The sequence below is a fragment of the Pisolithus orientalis genome (assembly GCF_024613125.1).
Source record: "Pisolithus orientalis strain OTSU chromosome Unknown F5J12scaffold_2, whole genome shotgun sequence".
In the NCBI taxonomy this organism is placed as follows: Eukaryota; Fungi; Basidiomycota; class Agaricomycetes; order Boletales; family Pisolithaceae; genus Pisolithus; species Pisolithus orientalis.
The window spans coordinates 346084-366256 of NW_026260783.1; the positions used below are offsets into that span (position 1 = coordinate 346084).

General features: G+C 51.3%; 9 protein-coding genes across 9 annotated transcripts; 3 read left to right on the forward strand and 6 right to left on the reverse strand.

Annotated features, from left to right (window-relative positions):
- Positions 1-1046: 1046 nt before the first annotated feature.
- Positions 1047-2873, reverse strand: F5J12DRAFT_712185 (uncharacterized protein; the record flags this gene model as incomplete). The annotated part of the gene is made up of 4 exons (XM_051740749.1): positions 1047-1135; positions 1178-1421; positions 1520-2582; positions 2647-2873. The coding sequence occupies 4 exons, from the start codon at positions 2871-2873 to the stop codon at positions 1047-1049; spliced, it is 1623 nt and encodes a 540-aa protein (XP_051604677.1).
- Positions 2874-3237: 364 nt separating this feature from the next.
- Positions 3238-4427, reverse strand: F5J12DRAFT_761055 (ubiquitin-conjugating enzyme). Its single transcript, XM_051742120.1, has 6 exons — positions 4336-4427; positions 4265-4276; positions 4067-4181; positions 3905-4000; positions 3797-3832; positions 3238-3734 (listed from the first exon to the last, which is right to left on the reverse strand). Exons 1-6 carry the CDS (start codon positions 4348-4350, stop codon positions 3559-3561), a joined length of 450 nt encoding a protein of 149 aa, XP_051604678.1. The 5' UTR covers positions 4351-4427; the 3' UTR covers positions 3238-3558.
- Positions 4428-4491: 64 nt separating this feature from the next.
- Positions 4492-5057, forward strand: F5J12DRAFT_712025 (BTB/POZ protein; the record flags this gene model as incomplete). The annotated part of the gene is made up of 4 exons (XM_051740738.1): positions 4492-4687; positions 4737-4782; positions 4831-4959; positions 5021-5057. 4 exons carry the CDS (start codon positions 4492-4494, stop codon positions 5055-5057), a joined length of 408 nt encoding a protein of 135 aa, XP_051604679.1.
- Positions 5058-5548: 491 nt separating this feature from the next.
- On the reverse strand, positions 5549-8068 carry F5J12DRAFT_711952 (Metallo-dependent phosphatase; the record flags this gene model as incomplete). The annotated part of the gene is made up of 12 exons (XM_051740735.1): positions 5549-5807; positions 5906-6025; positions 6111-6294; positions 6348-6568; positions 6686-6763; positions 6820-6989; positions 7049-7194; positions 7243-7354; positions 7405-7503; positions 7557-7582; positions 7646-7856; positions 7940-8068. The coding sequence occupies 12 exons, from the start codon at positions 8066-8068 to the stop codon at positions 5549-5551; spliced, it is 1755 nt and encodes a 584-aa protein (XP_051604680.1).
- A 120-nt stretch (positions 8069-8188) lies between these two features.
- Positions 8189-9910, forward strand: F5J12DRAFT_902509 (mitochondrial carrier; the record flags this gene model as incomplete). Its single annotated transcript, XM_051748305.1, has 11 exons — positions 8189-8309; positions 8426-8485; positions 8542-8706; positions 8759-8883; positions 9004-9042; positions 9156-9263; positions 9328-9358; positions 9417-9519; positions 9636-9671; positions 9776-9822; positions 9882-9910. The coding sequence occupies 11 exons, from the start codon at positions 8189-8191 to the stop codon at positions 9908-9910; spliced, it is 864 nt and encodes a 287-aa protein (XP_051604681.1).
- Positions 9911-10285: 375 nt separating this feature from the next.
- On the reverse strand, positions 10286-11127 carry F5J12DRAFT_887575 (uncharacterized protein; the record flags this gene model as incomplete). The annotated part of the gene is made up of 6 exons (XM_051747198.1): positions 10286-10345; positions 10409-10480; positions 10528-10595; positions 10674-10947; positions 10999-11065; positions 11117-11127. 6 exons carry the CDS (start codon positions 11125-11127, stop codon positions 10286-10288), a joined length of 552 nt encoding a protein of 183 aa, XP_051604682.1.
- Positions 11000-12985, forward strand: F5J12DRAFT_181270 (ribonuclease H-like domain-containing protein). The gene is made up of 8 exons (XM_051738264.1): positions 11000-11060; positions 11129-11224; positions 11276-11312; positions 11361-11599; positions 11654-11850; positions 11919-12007; positions 12082-12231; positions 12325-12985. Exons 2-8 carry the CDS (start codon positions 11211-11213, stop codon positions 12835-12837), a joined length of 1239 nt encoding a protein of 412 aa, XP_051604683.1. The 5' UTR covers positions 11000-11060; positions 11129-11210; the 3' UTR covers positions 12838-12985.
- Positions 12986-13083: 98 nt separating this feature from the next.
- F5J12DRAFT_902498 (uncharacterized protein) lies at positions 13084-16118 on the reverse strand (the record flags this gene model as incomplete). The annotated part of the gene is made up of 6 exons (XM_051748303.1): positions 13084-13188; positions 13250-13833; positions 13933-15100; positions 15170-15561; positions 15630-15915; positions 15972-16118. The coding sequence occupies 6 exons, from the start codon at positions 16116-16118 to the stop codon at positions 13084-13086; spliced, it is 2682 nt and encodes an 893-aa protein (XP_051604684.1).
- Positions 16119-16264: 146 nt separating this feature from the next.
- F5J12DRAFT_945086 (transcriptional repressor TCF25-domain-containing protein) lies at positions 16265-19419 on the reverse strand (the record flags this gene model as incomplete). Its single annotated transcript, XM_051749731.1, has 10 exons — positions 16265-16639; positions 16698-17472; positions 17521-17657; positions 17723-18011; positions 18072-18225; positions 18274-18363; positions 18415-18827; positions 18887-19074; positions 19130-19210; positions 19267-19419. The coding sequence occupies 10 exons, from the start codon at positions 19417-19419 to the stop codon at positions 16517-16519; spliced, it is 2403 nt and encodes an 800-aa protein (XP_051604685.1). The 3' UTR covers positions 16265-16516.
- Positions 19420-20173: the final 754 nt, after the last annotated feature.

The following is a 20173-nucleotide window of genomic DNA, read 5'->3' on the forward strand; positions in this document are numbered from 1 at the left end:
TGTAGCGAACGTTCGTAGGGCCGTTTAGGACTAGATCGTTCCTCAACACCGTCTAGAAGATATATTGTATCCCTGGATAACGCGGATCATGACGAACCATCGCGATACGCCTCGTTGGTATTTTTTAACATTATCTCACTGATTGTTCTACACGTTCCAGGCAGTCGCTCTTGACCATGTGGTCACCACGAGACTAACCTTACGTCTTCCTGCGTGCTGACTCCTACAATAGTTTTGTTTCATAGTGTCTCAAACTCCCGCCCTAATGCACCATGCATTAGTCTTTCCATCCGAGGAAAGCGAGGCGTCCTACAAAGGTATAACCTAGAGCTCACTTCGGTCGACACTACTGTCCATCCGACGGTCGTGTTCAGGCCGATCACGGCGTGCCTTTGCGCTGGTATTTCGCTCGTTTGACACTGGAATCTAGGTCTCACGGGACTCGTGTCCAGGCGCTTAGATTTTGTCATGTCCATCAGAGGTCCAGGCCTACTTCTCGTGTGTCTGTAACGAACATGTCCTCGGTGAGAACTTGTTCTAATGGTGACAAAATCTTGCCGCCCTCCCACAGAATGAAATTTGCGGGTGACAACGCGGTGGCAACGGAGACACGGGACAAACATGCATCCGGGATAAACCTTTTCATCTTCAACCCATATCCGCCAGCGATAGATGCGTGAATGTCCTAAGAAAGCTCATTACGCGTGCGATGACAAACCTTGGTGGTAGTCACGATATTTGTGACTCGGTGCTTTACCCACCTCAGATACGACGTGAACTTCGGATCCCGAACAATGAATCCCGCCATCAGGCGTCTCGTATTCGGCTAAGTGCAACGCAGATTCATACAGCCAAACTCATGGATTAATACACACAGACCTGTGATGCCAATATAATAAAGGTGACCCTGGAAAAGATATGGCGAACCCAACACCCTACAGGCAGCACGCGCGTATCACGTGTATGCCAAACACATGGATCCCTTCTAGAAGAAAAGATAACGAAACAAACCGAAAGGAGAGAAAGACAACTGTCGTAACCTGCGTTCAGAATGGCAACCGCGTGGACGTCCACACTTCCGGGAATTCGTACCACAATTCGGGGAGTTGTCGGAGAATACACCGCTGATCCGTACCTCCCGTACCAAGTTTTGCGCCCCAACCATTTTCTTTTTTACCCTCGCTGCGTGTAATCGTGAAATCAAGCCAAGAATCCTGATACCGGTGCGTCCCCGCGCGCTTGCGGTACTCAAAACCAACCTGTTGGATGCTCTTGAGGCTGCTTGCAAACATATCAGCGCACTGGGCTCGTGCAGTTTTCCACGATTCCATTTCGTCTACCTCATCGTATTCGGGGAATTGCATGCATAGTCGTAGAGACTGGAGCGCAGACAACGGCAATAATGCATCAACGAATTCCTGCTATGAATCCGATCAATCAAGGATATCGCATAATCCCTCATTGCTGCGACGGAATAGCAGCTCTGGGGACCAGGAGAAAGCCGGGAGGGAACACGTACACATGTAGACATGGACTTTCCGTCGTGATATCCACATCGTTCAATCTCAAGTACTTCCAAAAGCGGGAACAGGGTGGCGATAAGATGACAGAGTCGTGGGGTCAGCTTGTCTTCGATAATAATGCGCAAATGCTTTAAAGGACAGCCGCTCGCAGCAACGTCGGTGGCCACCCGCTCGGCCTCCGCATGAGAGAGGGCAATCGGCCACCGGGGCAAGTCGATCACCGCGAGGATAGCCAGCTTTTGAAGTGAGGGGAAATAGTTCAGAATGCCGTCGAGATTGCACGCGTTGGAAATTGCGAAATTCGTTAACGATGCTAGTTTCTCCAGGTGCCTAGGATGTGGAGAACCGTCTTGTGGAAGCAAAGAAAACTCTTTTCCTCTCGGACGAGAGAACAGCAGTCGTAGATCGTTTAGCATCGGCATGCGTTCGAGGGCATCCCAAATCGATGCCTCTGGCGGTGGAGTAACGGGGTATGCGTACGATATTTGCGTGCCCGGTACATGTCCATACAGTACCAGGGTACGCAACTCTGGCCACTGCACAGCAGCAAGGGTTGCAAAGGAACAAAGGCCGCCTGAAATGTCGAGATGGGTGAGGCATGGTGCCTGTTGACGGAGGAACACCGCGCAGGCCCGTGGCTCCCTGAGGCCACGAATCTGTGCTTGCAGACGATATTTCCTCCTCCAGTCTCGCATAAAGTAGGTTATATCGGAGACTTTTGGATCTGTTGGCCCGTCCCCGATGCGCAAGGACTGTCCTACCTGGGAAAGGTTAACACGAGAAAGGGCGGAAGGATACACCGATACGAGACCCATATCTATGGGCGTGTCTACGAGCGAGAAAGACGTGAGTGAGGCGCATTGTCCGATTGCCTGGAAGAGGGACTGGGGAGGAATAAATGGGAAGCTCATGGTAATTCTGTATAGCTTGGGCATGCACACTATAGCAGAGGAAACGATATCCAAGCTGGACGGTGTGTACATGCCGTCGCGATCGAAGTAACCGTGGCGCAAACGACCGGGTTCTGTCCACTCGTCGTGCCAGACAAGATAGAGATGTCTTGTGGAAAACGATGTGTCAGTGGTGTGGGATCGGAGACGGTGGCGAAATAAATATTTCTAACCTAACATGCGGACGCAATGATTCTGGTAAGAAAGATAGCCTGTTGTCTGGATCGGTCTTTGACTTGTGCGGCCAGCGCACATCGGAAAATATGATAGGCAGACAAGCTTGGCGACAGAGACGAGATGCGACAGACAGACTCAGAAGCGAGGACCCTGTTCTTCTACCTTCCCTGTGAAGCAGTTCATTGCTGACTATGTGGAGAACGTCCGCGTTCAGGATCGACATGATCACGAGAACTAAAGTGCAAAAACACGACGGAAGAGGGGATTCTGCGGGGCAGGAGTGCGATGGCAGGACGATTGTTGGCTTCTAGGGTGTCGAGGGTGGTGTTTGCTAGATGCCAAGCTAAAGATGGGAAGGAGGCATATGTATATGAGTGGGGGGTGACTTACACTGAACTAACGTTGGATCCAGGTGCCCACACTGGCGAAAGTTGACCACGTCCAGCTCTTGGAGACGTTGTGCAGGGTCCTGCGTCGGTGCGTGGGTTTGGCAAGGGAGTGCCGCCCCCATTCCAGCCTCCAGGCGCAAAAATATGGCGATCAGCATCCGCCAGACACCCAAACCCTAACACAGGCGCGTTGCAGGTTCTAGACTCGTTCTAGAATCGATTGACGTCAAACACTTACCACACAATGAAAGCCATGCAGTGCTAATCTGAGAAACAGCCAGGCGAGGCGAGGCGGCTATTAACGACTCTTTTGCAACAGACCACAAGTGTATTGGCAAGCACGAAAGGAGACAAACCATAGGTCGGCATTCCCCTCGTAGACTGGCATGCCCGACGGATTCCACTCGTTCCTCGTAGCTCCATATGCATTACATGAGATTAACACGGGAATGCACATCTCTCGTAAATCCTCACAGCCTCCCTCTAACTTACATACACCGGATCCATACAGTCTGCTTGCTACTTGGATGCGTACTTTTCTGTCCACTCTCGGCTCACCCGCTGCGCGTCCTTCTCATTCTCCTTATAATGCTTCGCCACGTCCGTTGCAAGCGGATCATCAGGGTTCGGGGCGCTCAGGAGTGCTTGTATGGAGAGTAGTACCGTCCGAATTTGTAATGCAGGTGACCACTTGTCTAGACCCCCACAATAACCGTCTTTCAGCATTGCGAACTAAGGCCGATCGATGAGACACTACCTTTCAGAATGTCCAGACAGATCCGACCAAGCTTATCTGTTGAGCCAACATCAGGACAGAAGCCAATAGATACTGTGGTGCATTCTTAAACAAGGAGAGGAGGCGCACCAATATTGGGATGGTATATCTTCGTGAGGAAGCGAACTTTAGGCGGAGCCATCGGATATTCTTCCGGGAGGAACAATTCTAACCTAAATACCCCGTCTACAAGTAACGTACAGTACATCGCGACTCAAATGCTTCGACAGCGACGCGGGGCGGATTACTTACTTTGGAACGGACTGCCATCAGGACCTTCGATAGTAACATCAAAGTAACGCAAATTGTCCTCGTGGGGAGCGGCCGATATGCCCGGGGCAGGGTCTGCAACAAGTCGCTCAGTTTCCTGGTAGTATGGCGAAGTCAGTTTTCAGCGGCTGCAGAGGATACCATCACGACTACGATATGGGCACAAAGGGATGGCCCCACCTTTATGATTCGCTGGATAAGGTTGTTACGATCGTCAGTGAGGTGTAAGAAACATGAACGCACGTTCTTACCTTTGGTAGGGCCATATCAAGAGTTGGTGCGCGTGACAGAGAACGTGGACGAAGGTTGAGTGTCCAGACAGGATGCGGCGACGGAGTCACTAGTACTGCTGGTGGTAATCACACATTCCCACGCCTGTCCCTCACACCCTCGGGTTCAGATACAAAATGACCACCAGGACCCAAGCAAACGTGAGTTTCGCGTGCGTGCATGTCAGAACGACTGTCGACTTTCGAGAACAGAATCATTCAGGAAAAAGTGACGACTGGGTTAAACTAGTCAGCTCTGACGGGTACTCTTTCCTCGTCAAACGCAACGTTGCCACAGTCAGTGGAACGCTCAGGACAATGCTGAGCACGGATAGTTGGTAGCCTTTCTCCTTCCATCAGCTCGACCAAAGACTTGCGCACAGGCACATTCAGAGAGGCGCTCGTGAACACTTGCACGATAAGTGAACGGTGAGCCCTTGACTACTGGCGTGTCTCCGCTGATCAGGTCTCGCACAGTGCTGTTCTTGTCGAGAAGGTTTGCGAGTACATGGCGTTTAAGGCCCAGTACGAAAGTGCGGGCCCAAAGGAAGAGATTCCGCTGAACGAGTTTACGGAACGCATACCCCCTGAAGTGGCCTTAGAACTGTAAGTCTTCGTGTTCCGCAGCTCAGATATGTGTTCTGATCCACCGCCTTTTACCTGGTAGCCTCTTGGCAGCCGATTATCTGGAAGGTGAGGCCTGATGACCCACCCAAATATCCAGCAGTTGGAGCTCACTCCCGCACTAGTTTGAGTTTCCACACCTCTCTCAATCCACCCTACTACTGTAATATTCGGAAGCTTTTCCCCCACACTTTTCCTGCCAACCCGTCAGTTACGTATACATCCATGGACTAGCCATACTAAGCCGTCATGCATCAATACTCCACTGGTAACACACGTCGCAAAAGATATCCGGCTGACAGATGAGAAGTCCTGCGAAGTGGGCTGAAGCTTTTACCGGGTTTGAAGTTAGGCAAGCATGAGAACTGAAGTACTGATTAATTGAGAGAGCCACATATATACATTGGCATAGAGGATATACAGCGATATACGCTTCGCGCGGACTCTCCAGCGGTCAAAGTCAAAGTTCCTGGTATCATACATTCACTCGAGTCCGCGTTGCCCTCTGCGCCTTCTCCCCGTTACTCCATCACAGACCCAGCCAACGACATGCCGCTGGTTGTGACTGGCGCTAGGTCGTCTCGAATCGCTTCAGTGGCCGCGGTAGCCCCGTCGGCATTCGACCCCTAGCGATCCGGTCTGCAATGCGCTCAACCATGCCTCCCTCCCCACTTTCCTCTTCCAACATATGCCGAATGAGGTCGTCCCTACCTACGCCTTCAAAGTCGCCAGTCACGTAGCGCCGCATACTTGGAGCCGGTATAACGGGGAACCCCTCATCAGCAGGCTCGAAACGTGGCAAGCGTTCGTTGGCGAGGTCTGACTGTCGTCTGCATAATTAAGATGGAGAGGAGAATTGATGAACGAAGAGAAAGAAAAAAGCCATGATCAATACAACAAGGGGGAGGGGAAAATCGATAACACTCACGCATCGGCGAAGGTCCGGATGTAATTCCTCAGTTGTGCGCCTTGTGCTGTCAACATGTCTGATCCACGCCGCTGCTCCAGTGGTACCGTAGCCAGTTCTGTAGCATTCTCTGCTTCCTCGCTGAAACATCATTTAGGTTAATATGAGCACCTCGGGGGAGAGCAAACGAAAGGTCGGAACAAAGGATGGCAGCGTTCCGACGTACCGGAGTAACTGAAACACTCGTTGCATCTTGCCCACAGCGAGAATCTTATCCTTGATCCGTTGATGCCGTACCCCGACCTCCGCTGGTGAAAGCGCAAGATCCACTGTGTGTGCGTCTTCGTCGTCTATGTCTTCAAGCTCCTCGGAGCTACATGTTGATAGGATGGCAAGGAGCATCTCTGTAACTACATAACGGATTATGGCCAGCGCAGAATCTGATAACAAATGCAGCACCCACTTTTGGCGCCGACAAACGGCAAGCTCCACGTGAACGCATCCATGAAATTAGGAAGCCAATATGGGTGAGAGCTCGAGTTAAACTGGCGAATCGTGATGTTCTTATTTGCATACTTAATCACCGCCCCTCGGTTATGGTACACATCAAGATAGTTAGGGGCACTGAAGACCGTTATTACAGATGGAAACTTTTTTGTGGGCGTTTTGCGGTACATCTGATACCTTCGTTGGCGACATCATTCACATCGGCAGATCCCATACGAGTGGTTGCGACCATAACAAAGAGTAGCAAAGAGTAAGTGTGGGAAATGTGCCAATCAAGAGATAGAGATCGCGTACCCCGCATCTTGTGCCTCGTGTCCGCGGACGATGCCAAGAAGCCCGTTGCGTTCAAGGAACATGCATACTGCATGGTACCTGCGTGCGGGACCTTCATTACTTGGAGGAACAAGAAAGGTAGATATACTACTCACGTATAATAGTACGAACATCCGCGCATTCCATTATGCTGCCAAGTGGTTCCATGTGGAAGAGGTGGTCCATGTTGTGAATGTTCGTTTTCGTATCCAAAATTAGCTATTGGATCGGACCATAACAGATCGCACAAGAGTCCGCTAGAACCTGGTTCTTGGAACCGGTGGAGCTATTCCGACGGACAGGAGGGTCACAACCACCTCGGAACACCAACGGCTATCCACGAACCTTCTGTAGGTCATCGAGTGTATTAAGTTCTGGTGATATGCCGCCGTGTACACAAAAGAAACGGTTATCCACAATGGCAGCGAGAGGAAGTGCGTTGAAAGAGGCCAGACAATCGTCGTACACGGTAGCAGAATATTTGTGGAGGCCTGCATGCTCAAGTCAGCAGGGCACCGCTGGCGTCAGAGGTGACGAACATTCTCGTTTGAAGGTAAAGTATTCTGTGAGATGTCGGCATTCGTGGTTGCCACGAAGAAGAGTAATATCCTTCGGGCGCTGGAGTTTGAGAGCGTAGAGATACAGCAAGCACTGGGCCACGTATGCAATCCTTGAACGAGACTATATGATGCTGGACGTACTTCGATGCCGAAATTACCTCGATCGACATAATCGCCCAGAAACAAATAGTGATTATTAGAGAAACTTCCCCCCACTTCGAACAATTTCATGAGATCATACTTGCGGTTGGTATGAGATGGGAAGATTGAATCATCATAGTGACACGACTCACATATTGGCCGTGGACATCTCCACATACTGACGCAAGGTGTGGTCATCAGGATGCGAGGTCCCTCGATTGCACACAGCAGGCACACGCACTTGTAATAGGGCTTGCGACTTGAATGAGGTTGGGCTCGTGTGAGAGCAACGCTGTCGCTTGACGGAGGATGCGCAGGGCCTGATCTTCAGTAAGGCGGCCTTCCTGGATAAAGTGTTGTCTTAAGAAATCGACATTGGGAAGTTGCTCTCCGCGTGGGCCGCGTATGAATAGTTCCTCGTCGGTGGGCTTGGAAGTCATTGGCGGGGCAACCTTTACAAATGATTACGGGTGCAAAGAAACAGAGACAAGATCAATACGGGTCCGCATGAGATGAGCAAGATCGGATTGCTGACATGCGGAACAGGTCGCTCCGTGTAATTTGGGCCAGGCGCCCATTGGGGTGTCCCTCCCGGGAAGACGGGGTCGCGATCACGATCCAGTTGAGAGCCGCCAGAATACAGATCTTGCGCACGCGACACCATGGACACTGACGTTGTTGAACGTTGAACGTTGATTAGCGCGCTGGTACTCGATGGCGAGATGGTGTGAGAGTATGTGTCCTTGTCAACTCATTCGCATCGGGCTCTCATCCGAACCACGACATGTCACAGCAACCTGCGTCCACCGTAAATGAGCTCATTGCAGGCAGTGCCGGAGGCGCAGCACAGGTTCTTGTCGGCCAGCCTCTAGACACTGTAAAAACGCGCGCTCAAATAGCCCCCAGTGCGTCTGATACTACTTTGTTTCGGTATTGGACTCATTCCAGATAATAGAGGGGATGTTTGTACGTCCTCTGTTACGTCTAGCTCTCCGGGGCATGCCTGACCCCCTTTAGAAAGGACCGATGGACATCCTCGTTCGGACGATTCGAACGGAGGGGTTCTTTGCACTATACAAAGGTACACGTGCTCTGTCTGCGACCACTTTTGAATAACCATTCATTCTCCATCCTCAGGCATGGCGAGTCCCCTGATTGGCATTGCAGGCGTGAACTCGCTCCTCTTTGCGTCCTACGCAACCTCGAAACGCATCATCTCTCCCTTTCCACAGCTTACGCTCCCCCAGATTGGCTTGGCTGGAGCCATGGCGGGTGCTGCGAATGCTGTCCTTGCAAGTCCTGGTGAGTCCTTATCCACGCTTATCACATTGTGCCGATTCAACTGTAATCATAGTCGAAATGTTCAAGGTCCGTATGCAAGGACAATACGACGCGGCGACCGATAAGCGGCTGCGTGATGTTGCTCGGGAAATGTGGAAAGACTGGGGGTTCAAGCGAGGTATCATGCGTGGATATTGGGTATGTACTTCATTTTGTCTCGAGACCTAATTTTGTCTTGCGTCCGCTGCGGTGACATCGGCAACTTTGCTCCCAGGCTCTCGACGGTATCCCTTCTAACAAGCGGCTTTGCACACACAGGTCACTGTAGCCAGAGAAATTCCTGCGTATGCTGGGTATGTGACACCAGTTTAATGTTCAACTCGGAGAGAATTAACCTTCAAAATGCACGTATCGATAGGTTCTACACAGGTTGGGTAACGGTTACCTTCTCAAATGCACCGACTTATCAGCCAGTTTTTACCGTGACAGCTTTTGAGTTTTCAAAACGGCAGTTTCAAACGCGGTATGGTGAACATGTACCAGTTTGGGCTCTCCTCACAAGCGGAGCTACGGGAGGAGTGGATACCTTTTTCGTGCTGTCTTCGCCATTTGCTTACGGTGCTTGAACCCCTTATTTCGCAGATTGCATATTGGCTTTGCTGTTACCCTCTAGGTACATTCTCAGCCCTGTACACTGCTGCCACGTCTGACTGGCCTTAATCCATTGCCAGATGTGATAAAGTCACGCATCCAACTTCGCCCGACGCCACCCACGTCACGACCGTGGACATACATCAATTCAGAACTGCGGTCTATTGTCGCAGATAGTGGGGTGTACGTCACCGTTTATTGCACTCTCAGCTGAAGTTGTTGACTGTCACTTGGTGGCTCGTCTCCTACCGATCTACATCAACCCGACGCCATTACCGTACGACGACCACGTCACACAGCTCTGGCCTTTTTCGTGGACTTTCCCCCTCGTGTAAGTCCTTTTTTTCCCACCCAAGGCAGGTCTATTGACTTGTATATACAAGTGCTTCGAAGGTAGGTAATACGCAGCGTGGACCCGGCCCAACTCACGCATGTACAGTATACCGGCAGCAGCAAGTACATTTGCCGCTTTTGAATTGACGCGTGGTAAGTGGGAGTCCCTTTCTCATTTTCTATACTAATATAGCGAACTTTCCTTTGCGCAGAATTTTTGCGAGAGTTAACAGGGGTGTAGCTACGATTTATTTACCTAGGGCATCGGTTCTACCTACTGGTGTGGAATGCCTCCGTCGCGTTAACGGCGGTTTCGAGTCGTCAGCTACTGACCTTCAATTATACCTGCTGTCGACGTGGCTACGATGAGCATGGTACATCTTTCGCTTCCTTGAGGTTGCATTTTTTTGGGAGTATCAGTTTTCGACTGCGCAGATTTGCCAAGGGCATAAGTTATATGAACTGCGAGCTCGGATACGATGCAATGTGCGCAGAAACTATCGGTGGGATAGCTATAGACATTTTTTCATCATGGGTTTCTCCAGTCAGCTTGGCGATGGGACGCAGGACCCTATCCATGTGACTCCGCACTACACAACAGTGACTCCCACGGAGATTACTTGACAACTGGATTGACCCCTCGAGCGGCAAGGTAATCCTTAGCTACACTAGGACTCTGATAGGCAGCAGTGAGGTTTATAGGACGTCACGTATGGAGGACAACGCAGACTCCACTTACCAGCCCTTTAATAAGTTCGTATACACTTTTGTCATGGTATCTCAGGCCAGTTCGTGGGTCGGTGTATGGTGCCTGTGATACTTCGGGACAATGGCGAGCGAGATGACGGATACACTTACCTCCAAGCCTGTGATATCACAATAGTGCCGGGGTGGGAGTAAGGAGGGTGGTGCCTCGATAGATGTGTCTACCAACAGCACAGAATCGAACCTCAAATCAGCTCCGACGAAGATTTAGCTGAAATTAGCAATGGAAGTGTACTTACAGGTTGGTATATCCTCGTCTAAGACAACACTGTGCGACGCCGAAGTCTTCTCCTCGTTTGCGTTGTTGGTGGTGTCGACGTCCATGGCATCGTCTGTCTTACGCTCCTGCTCCTCTTTTTCCAGTCGTCTTCTCTCCCTCTCTGCACGTTCCCGTTCCCGTTCTTGGGTCAGGACCGTCTTGAGATTCTTCGTCCGTCTATTAAGATTCTTGGTATAATTCGGGTTCTTGAACGGGCGACGATAGTGTAGGAAAGAGAGCTGTTCGGCGAGGGTCTGTCCTCATGTTGGAAAGTTTAGTATTGGGGGTCGTAGAATACGACTCACAGGGGTGTGCGTTGCCGAGCTAGCGCTATCGATGGGTGCTCTTTTCCGGCCCGAACCCTTGGGTGGCCTGTAAGAATCAAAGTGTCAGATACTCATGACCTTCGTAGAGAAAAGTCACTGTCGATACATTCTCTTGTAAGGGTCTTTGAGTTTTGTGGTAGTCCTACAAAAGAGTCAGCTCCTGCCTTCTGTCCCAGGCTCAGTTACCCGGAATGTCTTCATCCAAGTAGGCTGCCCCACTATTCCTTCTAGTTACTGCCTGTCTAACCAGTCCTAGTCCTCTCCCATCTTCCAACTGGCTCAAGCTAAAGAAGGTCCGTTATAGCATTCACGGCCTTTCTCCAGATTGTAACGACGAGTAGGCCATCCAGCCGTCAAAGAGCAGGAAGCGCCATTCTCAACAAAACAATCACAAGAGTGTCTCGCCGCCTTCAACGTCTAAGGCACCGATATTCCATCGGAATAACACAGTGACATCGCCGCAACATGGGACATTGGAAAACATTGATTTGGACACGACTGAAATCAAGAACGGCGAGTCCATAGCTAGTCTGCGCAAAATGGTACTTGGGATGAACTCATATCAACCTTCCGAGGCAGTGTGCGTAGACTTTCATTCCCTTTTTGTTTTCTTATCGGTTCACTATGCCATCAGTCCTGGAAAATACCTCGCACTCGATTGTGAAATGGTCGGCATTGGCTTGGAAGGATCGGAGTCATCACTAGCCCGCGTCAGCATAGTCAATTTCAAAGGTGCTGTCGTTCTTAATGCGTTTGTTCGGCAAAAGGAGCGTGTCGTCGATTATAGAACGAAATGGAGTGGAGTGCGGAGAGCAGATCTTGGCGAGGAAGGTGGGCGACTAAGCTTTCGTTAATTCTCGACTGCTGTAAAAGATCTCGGTTGATAACTTGATCCGTAGCAAAGCCCTTCGACGAGATACAGCAAACTGTATCTGATCTAATTAAAGACCGAATACTTGTGGGTCACGCTGTGCACAACGATCTCAAGGTAGGCATGGTGTAGGGTCCCTTCACTGTTATCTCGCTCTCGACGAACCACACTGATTCCGACCTTTGCCCCAGGCACTGCTCCTTTCCCACCCTGCACAGCAGCTTCGTGACACTCAATTACTGGCACATCAACATAAGTTGGTGAATTCACGTCGGCCTGCTCTTCGGGTACTCGTGCGACAGGAATTAGGAATAAGCATTCAGGAAGGAGAGCACAACAGTGTATGCAGAAATTTCGTCCAGTCTTGCCCCTTGGTTAGGCTCGGGGGCTGCTTACAATGTCATCTCATGTGATTTTGTCTGTTTACCTTCTAGGTCACGGACGCGCGTGCAACTATGGCACTCTTTCGGCTTCATAAGAAGTTGTGGGAGAGCGGGTTCAGAGCCGTAAATACCCCGATGAAATCCAAGTCCAAACTCAATCCAGGTTCCAGCTCCAGGTCATCGCCAATCAATTCTGCTGATTCTCGAGGGCGTAAACGCGCCCGTGAGACTACTGTATCTACAACAGGCAGTCAATGTCGATCTCCGAGTCCGTTTTCTGCACCATCAGATGCACCCAAACCACCGAACATAGACCCAGTAACGCCGGGGCAGAAAAGGTCGCGAATGGCTGACGATAGCATGGAAGGGCGGGGACGACAAGGAGTGTCGTCTGGTCTCTCTACCGTCGTCCGTAGGGCTGGTGGTGTGAAAGAAGTAACAGGGAAAGGTCCGAAGAGAAAGGGGATGGTTGTAGGTGGATCAAAGCCGAGGGAGAGGTGGTGGACGACTCTAGACGACGGCTCGTCCGGATCAAAAGGGACCGTAAGACTATCGATGATGTAGGCCCATATATTGATAACACCGATCCAACAAACCCAAAAATGCCCAGAGCCCTGGACATTTTCCGTAAGCAAACTGTAGGCCCCGTTGGTTACACATCCATCTGCTCGCAGACAAGTTCTTAGATACAGGTCAGGTTATTTAAAGCGAGGAGGCTGAAATGCCCTAAAGCCAAATTCTTTAACATGTGTAAATTCGGAGTCCTCTAAAAAGGGCCATCGAGATCTACTTTTTACTGCACGGAAATTCTTAACGATCATCTGGGATGCCTTCATATTCATCGTATCCAAGCGCCAGATTCAAATTCTGCAGACATTGCGTGGCGGCTCCCTTGAGCAAGTTATCCAAGCCGCCCTGTGTAGGGTAGAAGGTCCGTCAGCATGGCAAAACAAGAGACTCTGGCCACGATACTCACCACTATAACCACTCGTTCTCCCCCACTGTGCACCTGCACTCCACCGATCACAGCGCTCTGCTTCCCAGCGATGTCCGCCAGACTAGGTACGGCAGCCTGCACGCGCACGAGGCGCTCGTTTTTGTATTTCTCCTCATACAGAGTCCTTATATCAGCAGCGGTGGCCTTGGAAGCCAGAGGCATCGACAGGGTACAGATGATTCCGCTAAACCAGGGTGCAACGACAGGAACGAATGCAACCTGCATGTTGTCTGAGGCTTTGCTGTCTGCACTCGGGTTAGGCAAGAGACGTGATAGGTGCCACCCGGCTTCGCGTTCGTGCACATGATCCGTCAACGAATACGGTCGGATGGCACCACCAAGGCTTTCAGCAGGAATTTTAGGTAGGCTCGTTGGCTGCCCGTCGGCCGTTTGTGAAGGAACAGTCCCTGCGCCGCTATATCCAGAAACTCCAAAGACAGTTGGCCAACACCCATGCTTGAGGTAAGGGAGTAAAGGTGCAATCAGGAGCTGGATCGTTGTTGCATAGCAGCCCGGGTTGGCAATACGTGTAGCATCACGGATAGCAGGACGGTTGTACAGTTCTGACAAAGTATGGAAAACGGGTAACATGTAGACCAGAGCAAGCAAAAGAAATCATGAACTTGACGATCCTAGCACGATAGATTACAAACGCTCCTCACCAGGCAGGCCATACGTCCAGCCATCGTCGAACCTCCAATCCGCACTTAAATCCACCGCAACACCAGCCTTTCCTCCTTTTCGTTCCTTTTCTTTGGCTCCGTTATTTAACGCCGCGACGAAAGGAGCACCTGCACCGTTCGGCAGTGCCAATACCCATGCATCCACCTCCCCTTCACTCTCCATCTTCTCCATATCGTTGACTCCCAAGTTGCTGTATGTTACAGACCCTTTGGTGTACCCCTCCAAAGCCCTGCCCGCAAGCTGGCGCGAAGACACGTGCGTCAAATCCAGGTAAGGGTGAGAGGAAAGAAGCGAGACGAGAGCCTGACCAGTGTACCCACGTGCACCAACAAGTGCCAGGCGTTTGCGTTCCGTGGTATGCTGTACGGGTAGGACGGGAGCCGCGGCAGTAGCGTAGCCTCGAGTACTCGTGGGAGTGCGTCCAGCAGACGTCGAGTACGCCCGTGAGCCACCAAGACCATTAGACGAGGTTGCACGCGAGGGTCCCACGGGAAGATAAGAGCGAGGAATGCGTTTATTTTGTTCCAAAGAGTGGACTACTTGATCAAGCTCACTCGCGTCGGTCACGCCGTACCAGAACAGGGTCCTTGAGCCCCTCGTGAAACTCCCGTCCGCACGCTCAAAGTGCCAGGCACGATTTTCATCATCGATCGGGGCAGTCCAGAAGAGCTTACGATGGTCTTTGCGTACGGCATTCCAAACATTGTCCAGAACACCGTTCAGCACCCCAGCGCGAGATGGGAGGAGGCGGGTAAGTACAGGTATCTCCCCCTCAGGGTGTGACACGACGGCAACGGAATCAAGGGGTTCGTCGGCGTAGATCGTGAACGGGGCACGTTCAAGTTCTGCCAGGATACCTGCGACACTAGCCGTCCCTGCACACACATCTGGATCACGTTCGTGCACGACTTGACGGAAGCGGTCAGGACCAATGCTCGCAAGGGTATCGTACTTCGTTAAACGATAGCCACGACGAATAAGAGTACCAGCGCCTGAATCCGTAAAAAGTTCGCGCTGGAGGTTGGCGGCGGATATGACCGCAACAGACGAGGAACGGGGTAGATGTTCCAAGAGCTCCTTGAACTCCCGCAACTTGAGCTTCGTGCCGAACTTGACCCAGGGTTCTTTCATTAATTGATCGTATTCCTACATAATAAATGTCAGCCGGTCCTTGCCGCTGCGGAGAAAACAAACAAGGCGGGTAGATGGACATACCTCGTCCAGATTGATCACATCGAGTTTCTCTCCAGTGACGCCATGGAAAAGGCCGCCCTTTTCATTGAGGAAGACAATCTTCAGCGGCTCAAGCTCTTTGGACAGCTCCCCAGCGGCGACGTCCGCGTTGACATTGAGAATCTGGCCCTCTGGTGTCTCAGCCAAGCTGGTTAGGATGGGAAGGGCGCCGGCACGAATGGAGGCTTCGATCGGGCGCTTGTCAACACGCGTGATGCGACCAACCAGACCATAGCGAGGACGATCGAGGTAGTCGGCAGTGAAGACGCCGGACGTAATTGGACGAGCACGGGTGCCCAACTTTTCAAGGGCCCCGACGAGCTTAAGATTCTCTTCGAGGAAGACACGACGGGCAATTTGGAGGGTGTTAGCGTCTTTAGAAAGAACAAAAGGATGGAATGTAATCGTCAGAATCGCCCAGCATAGGATGTTAGAGTCCTACCAGTAACCCTGATGCCGTCTATATAATCAGGCTCTACGCCTTCTGCTTCAAGGATATCGTTCATCTGTGGCCCCGCACCATGCAGGACCACGGGGTAGAGGCCAACTCGATAGAGAAATGAGAGAGAATGGGCAAGGTCATCAATATTGTCCAGGACGGCTCCTCCGACCTTGATGACAGCGAATTTGGCAGGTTGGACCGGGTTGGAGGCAGAGGAGAAGATGCGAAGGTGACGCTCCACCTCACGCTTCGAACCTAGTGAATAGAGAAGACGGGTAATTGTATCCTGTCAGAAGTAGCATTAGAAGACGGCAGAAGGGTATGAACGCTGTTCACACTGACACGGTCGGTTTGAATGACTGACTGGATAGAGCGGACAGATATATTGTCTCGTCGACGTACAGCTGTCAGGGCACCCTGTCGTTGTCCTGGCAGAAGGGCCTTCCTGACCACCCGCGACGACAGGTGTGCAGCACGATTGGACAACATTATTGTGGTACAGTGGAGAGAAGGAAGGATGAACCGAGCAAATTTACTGCCAGCCGAGTCACTGATTGACAGCGTCCCTTGGATACTTTATTACATGCTTGCAACTACCGACTTCATATCTACGACGTGGTTGCTGTACATCGCAAATAACACTCAGGAAGTTTGCAAATTGCATTCCCCTACCCGGCCTAACGTTTACGCACGTACACAGAGGATAAGCCCACCGAAACTGGGTCCGGTTCTGCCCGCGCAGCAATCAGTATAAAAACATACCTTATCTCATCTCCAATCGATGTCGAAACGGCAACGCGGGCAAAGCATGTTCCGGAGAAGGGAACATCGATTAAATGCAATGGTTGCCTGTAAAGACCTGGTACCGCCACTGCAACATTGCACAACTAGTCAACACCATCGTCATCACGAACCACCGATTCGGCGTCATCATCAGACGATTCCTGTGCCTCGCCTGTGCCTCCCCAAAGCCTACTGAGTAGGTTACGTACGACACGCAAAGGAAGTGGCTGAGCATGCAAGAGCTGCTCAGAGCACAATAGCAGTGAAAAGGCAAATACTCACCACAGCAGCCTCCGCTTCATCTGCGTCGTCGTCCACATTCGCGACCTCGTCCGTAGCTTCGAACTCGTGAGCGGGGCCCACCGGTACAATATCATCCACCCCGTCATCATCGTCAGGCATGCCCCCAGGCATCGCTCCTAGATGCTGTTGTTCCGCTTCAGGTGCAGGATCCTCTTGTGCCATCAGGCCTCCCATCAACAGCTCGTCAATAGCCTCATCACCCATTTGGGCCAGAGCCTGTACAAACTGCACCACTCCACCGGGCGCATGTGCCGCAAGACCTGGGAGCCGTTCGAAGAGAGCCATCAACTGCTCACGGACTGCTGCATCAGGGACAAGGCGTTCGAGTTGGCGCTCTTCGGCACGTGTGCGTCGGTAAGAACTTCTCGGTGAAGCAAGATCTTCAGCCCCTTCAAAGAACTTCGCGTCATAGGAACTCCTTGCGGTTGGCGGGGGCAATGGGTCGCACGCGTATTCATGCGAAGTCAACACTCCTCGCGGGATAAAAGCCGTGAGAATGCGATATTGCTCTTGTGCGTGAGTTTGTTGAAGCACGATGATATGTCGGTAGACAGAGTAACGAAGGTGATCGGAGTTAAAAATGCGGAGAAACCGTTCGCGGAAAGGATGAGCACGCTTGGAAGAAAGGTTAGGCAGGAGACTTGATGTTGTCGACGCTAGCCAAGAGCTGAGGTCAGGCAATTTCCACAAAGATGCGGACCGAATAGCATAGATATGTGTAAGGAGATGGAGGACACTTTCTGCAGCACTCAGACCACTGAAACTATCATAAGCCGAGAACATTACGGAAGGCGCAATTGCTCACAGATTGTCTGTGCGTATACGAAACTCTTTGTGTGATCGAATGTCCACCGAAAGGGATATTTCACATTTGTCAGCTAGTAGCGGCACCACAGAGGGATAGGCAGATATGGCCTGCTTGAGAATTTCAGTGCTTTCTTCCTCGACATCCTGAAACAATATTAGCACATAAGATGAAGCCACCCGATTTCCGTCGTAGGACCGACCTCGCCGCGATCGCGCTTGACTTTCTCTTCCATTCTCAAAAGTAGTGCTCTTGCGTAAACCCACCCCGGAAGCACGCCGGGGTCCATATACTCTGTCGCTTCTTCGATGGCGCCATGGCGGGACTGGTAAACCTTCCAAACATCCAACAGCCAGTCACCTATGCCAGCTTTGACTGAAAGGAAATCGAGATGTAAAAGCGCCCCATGCGGATCGGTCAAGGGTTCAAGCGAGAACAGGAGACGGGCATGCTCAAAAGCGGCGCGTGGGCAGCCACGACGTTGAAGATCGCTAGGAAAGATGTTATCCTCTGCGGGAAATGATGCGGATACGTAGTGTACGTGGACCTACATGACCTGCTGGTGGATGGCTAGGAAGAAGGGTCGATTTTCAACGAAGTCGAAGTCAAGCCTGTTGACCCCAGTTGTGAAGCTAAAAGTGCCAAGGAATGCACGCTCATAAGCGAATATGGCTCGCGAGACGTGTTCCACCGCGGTGCTGTACTCTGAAGAACGTTATGCGAGATCCGAGCGGGGTGTGGTAACACGCTTACCCTCACGGTGTCTATAAATTTCTCCAAGTTGTAACAATGTATCTGCCTGCCAAGGCATGGTATGCAAAACTCCCCACATTGCATCAGGGGCTGTTGATGAATGAGTCAAACAGGTTTATGACACACAAGTGAAGCACATACCTCCACTCCTCACGGCACGAATGAAGTCTCTAGTTGCACCCTTATAGCGCCTTGTGTATTCTACGGTCCACCATTTACCCGAATACGCAGGACCTCGCCTGGTTTTTCCGGCTGTTTCCGCCTCCGTGAGAGGACGCAGCGAGAGTCCTTCGCGCGGCTTCGTGAGAGACCAGGATCGATCCGGACGTGTGAGCTGCGCGCGCAACGCGCTAGAAGGCATCCCGCGTCGTCGTCTATGAGATTGAGAATGTCCTGATCCAGAAGACTCGGCCGCCGTGACTGCTCTTGAGCCGAAAAATTTACGGAGTTCCGACTCTGCGTCAAGATGGGCTAATGAAACTGATAGGAGACTCGCAAGAGCACTGGTCCGTTCATCACTAGGGGCATTTGATATGCTCTTGAGGTCTGGGTATCTATGCGACACTCGGACAGTCTGATCTGAGACTACGGGGAGATGCTAAACGAAACGCACCTGACAGACAATTCTGCCAATGCTTTGTCGACATCATCGATATCGTCCTTTTTCTTGCCTTTATTCTTTTTTGCGGTTGCGGGTTTAGACTTCACTGCCAGATGTGACGAGGAAGCGCCTGACTTGTCCGGTAGCTGGTTATCGGTGGAAGCATTGGGCTTTGTGGCCTTCTTTCTTTTCTTCTTTGGCTGATGCACAGTAGCTTAACGCTGATCAAGAGTCGGATGGTGCACGGCAGCTTACCTTGCGCGACTTGCTAGACACTGGGACGTTTTCCTCGTTGCCTTCATCCGGTGACTCTGGCTCGTCGTCTGGTGCGAAGAGCTGGGTACCATTGTCACTACGGCTGCAAGCATACACATTGTAATGATGTTACATACCGCAGCGAAGCCAGATTTTGTGGCAGGTGCAACTACGGGTTGGTCATCGGTGGATACGTGTGAATCGGATCGTGTGAGCTCGGGTCTACTGCTAGCAAGTGCAACAAGCTCTTCTTGCTCCCGCTGCTGACGTTTGCTCAGTCGCGGAGCCATCAGCTCGATTGAACTTGAGGGTGACAAGGGTCAGTACTGTTGATCTCTATTGACGGACCCGTCATCGCCAGGTACTACTAACTTGGGTAGCCTACACCCCAAGTTGTGAAATTCTTCGTGATGGGCTTTCAGAATGCTAGTTCCTGGCCATCGATTTCAGGGAGAACAACTTCCTCACATTCCAAAGCATGAGGTATAGTAATCTACTTGACTTTGAGGGTTGGTAAAACACTCATGCCAACCACCAATAGGAATCAATTCGGAAGGCATTGGGCGTGTTTGGGTTGCACATAACGATGGAGCATTGACGCCCGACCTTTCCTGTTCGGAGTGCTAAGGAGAATTCGAGAGGGTGTTTGCTCTCCTTCCATAGCGGAATTGGGAAGCGGAAGCAGAACCTGCTTGTCCGTCATGACCGGGGCATTATTGAATTTGTAGTTTCGGCAGAAGTGTGCGCCATTTTACGTTGCTTACCTCGGTGCTATTCGGGGGCCGGAAGAGTCTATCCTACGGCGCCCCAGAATACCCACCTCCAACTTGGGCTTGCAGCAAGGTAGGTATCAAGTGCTCACAGGGATACACGGTGCCGCCGAGTACTCCGTTTGATTCTCGATGCTCTATTGATTGCTAACGGAGATTTCTGGCCTCCGTCGTGTGCAACAGTACCGAGTCCATTTGTCATTATTCTGGAATTGAGTTATTCCTTTCCTTTCACACACATCCATACGAAGCCGAAGAGCTCATAGAGAGGAAG